Genomic DNA, 8724 nt, shown 5'->3' on the forward strand with positions numbered 1-8724 from the left:
ATTACAGTCTTTTAGAATCAAACCTTTTTATAATCTTGACAAAAAACATATCATTGGAAGTCTCAGGATTCCATATATGGTGGTTATATTGACATATATAAGTAATACTTATATATAAGTAATATTGACAGAGAAATCTAGACATTTGTGACAGAAAAATGCATTAAAAAAATTCAATGGAGTTTGGATTGCACCCGGTGGCTGTTTGTGGTATAACGCCCTAAATAAAATCTCACAGGAACCTCAATTATTTTCATATCAACTTCAAATTTGGAACATAACTTATTTAGACATAAGGCTTTAATTTTATACCAATTTTAGAGTAAAACCTGTTATGTAAAATATTTATTATATATAAAATAAAGTAAAATTAATATAGTGAATTTTATTTAGAGTAAATTTAAACTTCTATAAGTTTTTGATACTTTAATTTTTTGAAACAATTCCACTTTTGCAATAATCTGCTGATTTTCTTCTTTAAAAAGAGACCAACCTTAGGCCTATATTCCAAAGTGTTCATAAATTACAACAATTTAAGTTTGGATAGTGCACTTTCATGCCTATTTTAAAAAATGGGGGGTGACAGTTAAGGGTTTTTTAAAGTTGTATAGAAAAAATAATAATAAAAATGACAAAGGCACATAACAAATTTACTAAAATGTAAGCAAAATTTAAAATGACAACTGAAAATATAAAAATATAAGTTAATTCAAAATATTCATGAATAATATAAATGTCTATAAATAATACTAAAATAGCACTGCATACAACAAAAGTATATAGTGACCATGGGCTGTCAAAAAGTGCCAAAAAAGTGGTCCATAAAATCTAGACTCTATATTCCAACTTTTCTGAAGCCATCCAATAGTTTTGTGAGAAGAACAGAGTGACGTTTGATGGTTTATTCCCTGAAAATCTCTAAATTATTTTTTTATTTTTCTCCTCCACATGTTTAGTGAAGCTGCAGAGACGTTTCTAGAAGCCTCATCCTCCTCCGTCCCGGCGAGCCCCAGGATAGTGGTAGAATCTGACGGCGGCAGTCAGGCCTCGGGCTGTACAAGCCGTGCCTCTGTGGACGAGGATGATGATGTGCCAATTACAGACATTTATTTTGTAAGCCCTCCACTCCTCTGAACTAAATATATGTTGTTTTTAATAATGTTGTGTGGCTTTTATATAGAAAAATGCATCAGAGAAGAGCAAGAACCACCAAAGGTCAAAACATAAAAGAACATAATCAGATGTGTCTGCACTGCAAAAAAAAAAAAAAAAATTATCAGTATTTTTTTGTCTTACTTTCCAATAAAATTAAGTAAACATTCTTAACATGATAAATTTACTTGAAAACCAAGACTTAATAAGAGAATAAATCTTGGATCAAGTTTATTTTTCTTAACCCATTGTGAAATATGTTTCTTCTTTTTTAAAGCATAAATAACAATATTTAGTGATGTTTATAGTTAAAATATATATAAATAAATAAATAAATCCAATGCTGTAACTTTAAAATTCATGGTATATTCTATGATTTATTCTGAATTAAATGTATCTTGATTAAAGGATGTTTATATATTTTTACTTGAAAAAATAAAAAAACTTGGTCATGTTTCTCCAAAAAAATCAAAAGAAAAAATAAGGAACTGTATATTGCATAAAGAAAAATGAAGCCTATTTTAGAACCAGAAGCATTTTTGCATTTTGCATTTTTATGACAATATTTCAAGAATATTCTCCACCAAATTCACATTGACATGCTTATTACTGTCATGCAAAAAGCAACAAGAATATATTATTTAAATTGTAAAGTATGTATACGTCACGTTAGTATTTGCTATATTTTTTTATTTATACTGGTTCTTTTTTCTTTTTTACTTAATTACAGTTACAAGAATCTCAACATTTCAAAAATGTAAGGCTTTCATACTTAACTGTCATGAAAATAATGTCACAGCGGTAATAAAAATAAGACTTTTAGATTTTATTCATGTAAAATCTAATTACATTTTTGGGTGAATTTAACCATGACATGTGTTTGCTAGACTGTGAGATTCATCCAGTAGTAAACAGTGCTAATGTGACCATTGTTGGATTACTGGTAACTAAAGGAAACGTCTCCAACACTAGATGTGTTTGTACGACAGAATCTCACAGAGGGTCTCTGTTGGCACGTGGGTGGGTGTTTGTGTGCCGAGGTGTTAGGAGCTCCGCTGGTCTTTATTTGTATCTTCTGCATGACAGTATAAGACCCATTGAAATGAAGTTCCAGTCCTTTTGTTTATTTCTAAATGCTGAGGATCATTGTGTGTTCATTTTGAATGACACCAGTACAATATACACATTCTGTCCCATGAATGACAAAACATATGGACGTGCCAATGCATCTACAGGGATGTCTCCGAGGACAGCCAAGAAAAACTGAGAAATAGCCATCATTATCATTTGTTTGACACATTGAGGCTCTTAAAATCGGTCGTGTGCTGAAAAGGGGCCTAGAGATGCACAAGCGCCACCACTTGAATTATTCATCCATTAACACCCTGCACCTTCGCTCTTTCCTCTTATTAATGGAGCTGTCAATTTTTTAATTTATCGACTGCTAAACAGCACTTCATCTCCTTGACTTTTTCATTACCATTCTGCCATCTTTCATTATTTGTCTTCCATCTGTTTGTCCACGTCTCTTGTAAGTTCTCTGATGGCAGCGTCTGTGTTTGTCAGCCCGTCACACACAGAAGAAGGCACACTGTAAGTTTTATAACTGAAACACTTGAAACTAGTTTTAGAGGTAGTTAATCAGAACAAGTTAGCCTCTGAAGTCTGCTGTATATCTAGACTATTGTAGCTGTTTTGTAACCTTTGACTGTTAGAATTAAACAGGCTGTTGTTGTTACTGTACCTTTAAGACTTATGTATGCAAATGAGCCCACCATAACAAGTGTGAAATTGTTTTGAAAACTTGAGGTAAATAATTGCAGCTGCTCAGTATATACAGCCATATAAGTCACAGCTTCAGATTACAGTAAGCTGTTTCAACATTGTGAAAATGACAGGGTTGTTTAAACTAAAATCATTAAATAAAATAATTGTTAGGTGAAATATAATAAAACAAAACTTAATTTCAGCTAGTTTCCAAGGCAACATTTCTCGTTTTCATTTAGTTCAACTTGATGTAGTAGGATAACTAAAATCAAAATAAAATTGTATAAAAACTGTGTATATATATATATATATATATATATATAAATAAATAAATGAATAAAAATGTCAAAAATGCACAATACAATTTTTTAAAACTTTAACTAAAATTACTTTAAAGAAAATATATATATAAAAAACTAATTCAAAAATGTACTAAAAACATAAAATGATGAAAAATCTCAGTTATTCTAAAATAACACTGGAAAACGTTTAGCTAGTATTTGTAATGTAATTTTCCATTATTGACCCCTTCAAAAACTAGTCTTGGAGTCATACACAACTGCATAATATTTCTAAGACACAGGAAACATTGTCACACAATCAAGCGACATATAAAATTACCAAAAAAATCACTCCATTATTAGTTTACTAGCTACTAACGTTATATTAACAAGCTTCTTGCTCGTTAAAATGTACTAAATATTTTTTAATCACTCTTCCTAGTAATAGCATATATTATTTTAAAGAATGTTTTATAGTCTAATTAAAATATAACAACTTTCTCTACAACTGAAACAACTTTTCTTCTCTGCTGATGTAACGAAGGCCGTATGGGCGGGGACAAATAATAGTAGCCAATTATATCAATGCTTGCTTTTTGCTTTCCAATCAAATCCTGATGGATAAAATTAAGTCCCACCCTGCAATATTTTTCATTGTTTATTCTGTTTCACATGGAAATACTTTATATGGTAAGTAAAATGTGTCGCGAGTCCCGTTTTTTTATGTTGTCATTACGAAATCTATTAGTTTGTGATTGTTTTTCTTTCCCTTCAAAGTTTCTCTTTTTTTACTCACCAGATTACAGCTTTTGTTAATTCATAAAATCTTGATTTTAATCTTTGAGCAGTGGCTAAAAAAATATACATTCCGATGTCAATCAGAATCAAAATCAGAACTACTACTTTTCCAGCGTTAATTAACGTTCACAGCAGATCGTTTACTAATCTCTCTCTCTTTCTTACCACTGCATTTCTGATATTCCTCACTCTTGTCTTTCTGTCTTCCTCTCTGCATGTTTCCACTGGCTGCCTCTGTGTGTCTCCACCCTTTCTGGCGCCCTCTGCTGTCTGGCTTGTGTCAAAGCAGCCTCCAGAAGACAAAGGCTGGGTATATTCTCCTCTGCACTTCAGCTCAGGGCCTAAAACCCTGGCAGAGGATGAAGAGGAGAGTGAAACAGTAAGTGCGCACGCTGTGACGCGGTCATCTTGGGTTCGTGATTCTTGATGTTGACTGTCCTTTGTCTGTTATTCCTTGCATATTAATTGCATAAAATTCCATTTTAATGTGTCCCAACAGTAATCAGACCTCAGGAAAGAGGGGCAGCTACAAGGTTTGAACTCTTCAGATGTCCTCATAACGTCCGGAAGCTCTATTGGTCGGATTTTTTCGCAACTTAAGCATCATTTTCATCGTCCTTTCACCCATTCCATAAACACCAAGCAAGTAGTAATACCAATGTCCAGACATATTTATGAGTAATAATGAAGATATTTGTTTAATTATTTTTTTGATTTTGTTTTTCATTCATTGTCTAATTTACATACCGTGAACATGTGTTTTGATTTGAGATCTAGGATTCAAAACTGTTCCCAAGAGTGGGCTGTGCGTTATTATTTTTATTTATTAGTTGTTGTTTTTTTAGGGGACTTGTAGGTGATGCGTTGTTAATACGCCTTGGTTATCAGGTAGCATTGTTCCGTAACTGTTGAAATATATATATATATATACATATTAAGCCAGCAATAGTGTTCAATGTTTCAGATTTATGAATCTGCAACAGGTGGCGTTGTGTGAAATTTGGCAATAACCAAAGTCCCATAAATTTCTTTTTTTATTTTAATGTAAAGATTAGGACTGATAATGGATGCTGTCATGATTTTAAAATGGTTCATACAACCATAGGTTGTAGAGAGCGACGGTTTACACATCCCATGATGTTTATATTCTTGTTTTGTCACCTTTTTATATATTCTGCTATCGATTAAGTTTTAATTTAAATTTGTTCCACAGATTTTCCCACCAAAATCAGTACGAAGTCATCAGGGCCTGGTTATTAAGAGACATGTTAAACTGAAAGATGGGACCAAACGTATTGTGTGGGAGGCCAAATCTTTAAAACAACTTAATCACAATCATTTCACTATCAGAAATATTTGTTAAAAAACGTTTAATTGTAAATCCAAATGTATAGAATTTGTGTGTGTGCCTATGCATTGAGTGTGTTTGTGGTTTTGAGTAAGCGAGTCTCATTTTATGATGTAAGTGTGCGACACTGATTCTTATAATGTGCAGTGGCCAGTTGCTATTGACATTGCTGTTGTATCTAAAATAAAGGGACTACTGCAGCAATACATTTGTAAAGTGTAGCACATGCATATTTTGGTTGCCTTAATTCTTTTTTGCCAACCTAATTCCTATTGTAGTTATAAAATATTCACGGATTCAGTCTTTCTTTTCTGGTTCACCAATGATAGTGAGAATTTGTATATAGATCTTTAAATACATATAAAGTATATTTTAAATGTTATTTGAAGTTTTCTTTTGTATTTTATTTTGCACAAGTGGCTTGCAAAAGGTGTCCTAGGTCCACACGAACCCACCCATTCTTCCAGCATCGAGGACATTTCCTTGCGTTTGAGTCTAGGATGTTTCTTTGTGTACACTTTACAGTTTGGATTGTAAAGTCTATACAGTCAAAGACATACAACTGTATCAATCGCTTACTCTTCCAACAGTTGAGCTGTGTGTGTGTGTGGTCAAAAAGCTGTGCCCCCCTAAATAGCAAAAGAGCATGATGAAATGTGAGTCTATTTACATTGATGTACAGCAGACATTTATCTCTACGAAAAGACCACAACCCATGTGTGTACATTTGTTCAGACACTTAAAATAAATACAACTCTTGGAAGATTCTTGTGGATTTTTGGAAAAATTATTTGTCCTTGTACCATTCAGATTTTTCCAACAAACTTATCACAAAATCAGCAGATATATCTCACAAATTAAATGATTTCGCAACAGGTTTCAGGTTGCAAAGGACTTTTATGGAGCCAACTGGATTCAGTACTAACAAAAAAAAAAAAAAAAAACCTTAAATTGTCACAAATTTTCAAGTTTTTCTAAAGCCATTGTGGCCCAGTTATCCTCAAACGTATCTGGGCCAGTTTTGGCCAAGCTATGGCATGGTAAGCACTGACTAATGTGGCTGTGAGTCTTAAGTGGCCTGCATATGATGCCACAAATGTGGCCCAGCTATTAAAACCGTATCTGGGCCAGTTTTGGGAAAGATATGGCACAGTAAGCACTGGCTAATAGTTTTATACTAACAGCACCAAATTGCAGAGACAGTGTCAAACATGACTGAAAAGGACCACACAACACCACTGCTTAAGTTCTCAATGTTGAGATTTATTAGCAAACCTTTAACAAAGGCAATTTCTTTGAAAGCATCACAATAAAAATTGGGGAGAAAAAAAAACATTTGGTCTCTAAAAGTCAAAAGCATAACTAAAAGTGTACCATTCGGCACAATACAAATATGTAATGAACAAATAATTTGGAAACCATAGAGAGGGGTGGAAGGAATCAGAAGGCAAAAAGGACGATTATGCATTTCTGTCAATCCTGACGTCAATCTCTCGTCCGCTGAGCCGGTAGCCGTTCATGGTACGACAGGCTCGCTCGGCAGTCTCGGGACTGTCAAAGCGCACCACACCACAGCCCTTGGACTTGCCGTTCTCCATCTTAATGTCTGCATACTGCACGATGCCTGTTAGAAAACACACACAAGCCATATCGATTAATGAAACGGAGCAAGAAATGCTAAAAGAAAAAGTCTGATGGGAAAAAGTCTTTACCACATGAATTGAAAGTGTCCTTCAACATCTTCCAGGTGAAGTCAAAGGGCAGCTGCAAAAATAGACAATTACATTATGAATGAGAGGAATTTTTTTTTAAATATTAATTTTAAAAAATTTGAAATAAATTTAAGATCAAATGCTTACATTTCTGACAAAAATCTGGCATCCCTTCCTGACATTAGCTCCACCAGCCCCTGGCCCTCCTTGTCCAGACCCACTGAAAGGAGTCCCGAAGTTGCCACGATCCATATCAGCCGGTCTGTCAAACTGCCCACCGACGCCACCCGAGCCCATCCGGTCCATGCTGGAACCCATGCGGTCGAGACCTGAGGAGGGGAAGCGGTCCATGCCACCGGAGCCCATGCGGTCAAAGTTTGAACCCATTCGGTCAAGGCCCGAGTTCATCCTGTCCATGCCTATAGGTGAGGCAAAGTCCATCCCGCCAGTCATGCGATCTATGCCGGACGCGCCCAAGCGGTCGAACCCACCAGGGCCCATGCGGTCCACGCTGGAGCTCATGCGGTCGAGGCCTGATCCCAGCCGATCCATACTGGGCCCCAGCCGGTCAAGCCCTGAACCCATTCGGTCAAAACCAGATCCCAACCGGTCCAGATCAGACATGCGGTCCATGCGATCCATTCCCATCCGGTCTAGTCCTCCCATGCGGTCCATGCCACCGCCAAGCCGGTCCATGCCAGAATTCATGCGATCAATTCCCACGGAGTTCCCTGGTAATCAAATTTTAAACAAATAATTTAAAAAAGTTAACATTATGCAACTATATAAGAAATGTATAGGAGCAAATGTTAAACATTACCAACCCATTCCTCGGTCAAAAGTATCTCCGAAGTTGCTACGGGACATACCCATATCATTACGGGCACCGAAATCTCTATCAAAGCCACCGCCAATTCCACGATCCATATCTGCAATTTAAAAAAAAAAAAGTCTCAATCTCAGCTGCTAGCAAAATGGAAAAAAATAGACTAGTTAATGCATTTACCATTCATTCTTCCCATTCCAGAGGGTCCGAAACGATCCATGTTGTTCATACCACCTCCAAAATTATCCATCCCTGAAGATCAGTAACATTTACATTCAATTCATAGTGAATTAAGGAAATTTCATAATTATCTGTGTTTTATTTTTCCATGGACAAAATAAGCCAGGGGGAAAAAAAATGAACATTTGATAGAAAAATAAAGCAGTTTATGAAAAAAAAAAAAAAAAAAGGGCACCTTTAAGATATAGTAGACAAAAGTAGAATTTTCTAAAAATTAAATTAAAAAAATATAACCTAACAGAAATTAAGCAGCATTTAAATAAATTTGAATAAAACCTCAATGATAACTTCATTCATAGTGGACCAAATAAGCAGCATTAAACTAAAAACCTTGCAGATAATTCATAGTGGATAAAATAAGCAATTTTTTAAATATAAAATTAAGAAATAAAACCTTGACGATAACTCAGTGGATAAAAAAAAATATGCTGACTTAAAAATAATTCAAAGTAGATGAGCAAGGGAAAAAAAACATTGCCAAATTCATTGTAGATAAAACATACGACTTGAAATTGAAGATAATTCATAGAGGATAAAATAAGCAACTTTTTTTTTTTTTTTTTTTTTAAAAAAAAAAACCTAAGATAACTCAATGGAAAA

The 8724-nt window shown here is 34.6% G+C and overlaps 2 protein-coding genes across 7 annotated transcripts in view; one reads left to right on the forward strand and one right to left on the reverse strand.

Annotated features, from left to right (window-relative positions):
• pip5k1ca (phosphatidylinositol-4-phosphate 5-kinase, type I, gamma a) overlaps positions 1-6086 on the forward strand; it is a 26828-nt gene extending 20742 nt beyond the window's left edge. Inside the window, exons 16-19 of one of the 4 annotated variants that reach the window (XM_016527105.1) lie at positions 957-1113; positions 2689-2745; positions 4288-4377; positions 4498-6086. In XM_016527105.1, the coding sequence (XP_016382591.1) occupies positions 957-1113; positions 2689-2745; positions 4288-4377; positions 4498-4500 (307 nt within the window). In that variant the 3' untranslated portion in view covers positions 4501-6086. The remainder of the gene's footprint in view (positions 1-956; positions 1114-2688; positions 2746-4287; positions 4378-4497) is intronic. The other 3 variants (XM_016527107.1, XM_016527108.1, XM_016527109.1) reach the window with 3 other exon arrangements.
• A 502-nt stretch (positions 6087-6588) lies between these two features.
• Positions 6589-8724, reverse strand: part of LOC107719628 (heterogeneous nuclear ribonucleoprotein M-like) — an 8730-nt gene continuing 6594 nt past the window's right edge. For 2 of the 3 annotated variants that reach the window (XM_016527111.1, XM_016527110.1), the window contains 5 exons: positions 8065-8136; positions 7883-7987; positions 7206-7789; positions 7059-7110; positions 6589-6970 (listed from right to left, as the gene is read on the reverse strand). In XM_016527111.1, coding sequence (XP_016382597.1) covers positions 6807-6970; positions 7059-7110; positions 7206-7789; positions 7883-7987; positions 8065-8136 — 977 coding nt within the window. In that variant the 3' untranslated portion in view covers positions 6589-6806. The remainder of the gene's footprint in view (positions 6971-7058; positions 7111-7205; positions 7790-7882; positions 7988-8064; positions 8137-8724) is intronic. The other variant, XM_016527112.1, reaches the window with a different exon arrangement.

This window comes from Sinocyclocheilus rhinocerous, unplaced genomic scaffold (assembly GCF_001515625.1).
Source record: "Sinocyclocheilus rhinocerous isolate Xijiao unplaced genomic scaffold, SAMN03320098_v1.1 scaffold1294, whole genome shotgun sequence".
Classification (NCBI taxonomy): domain Eukaryota; kingdom Metazoa; phylum Chordata; class Actinopteri; order Cypriniformes; family Cyprinidae; genus Sinocyclocheilus; species Sinocyclocheilus rhinocerous.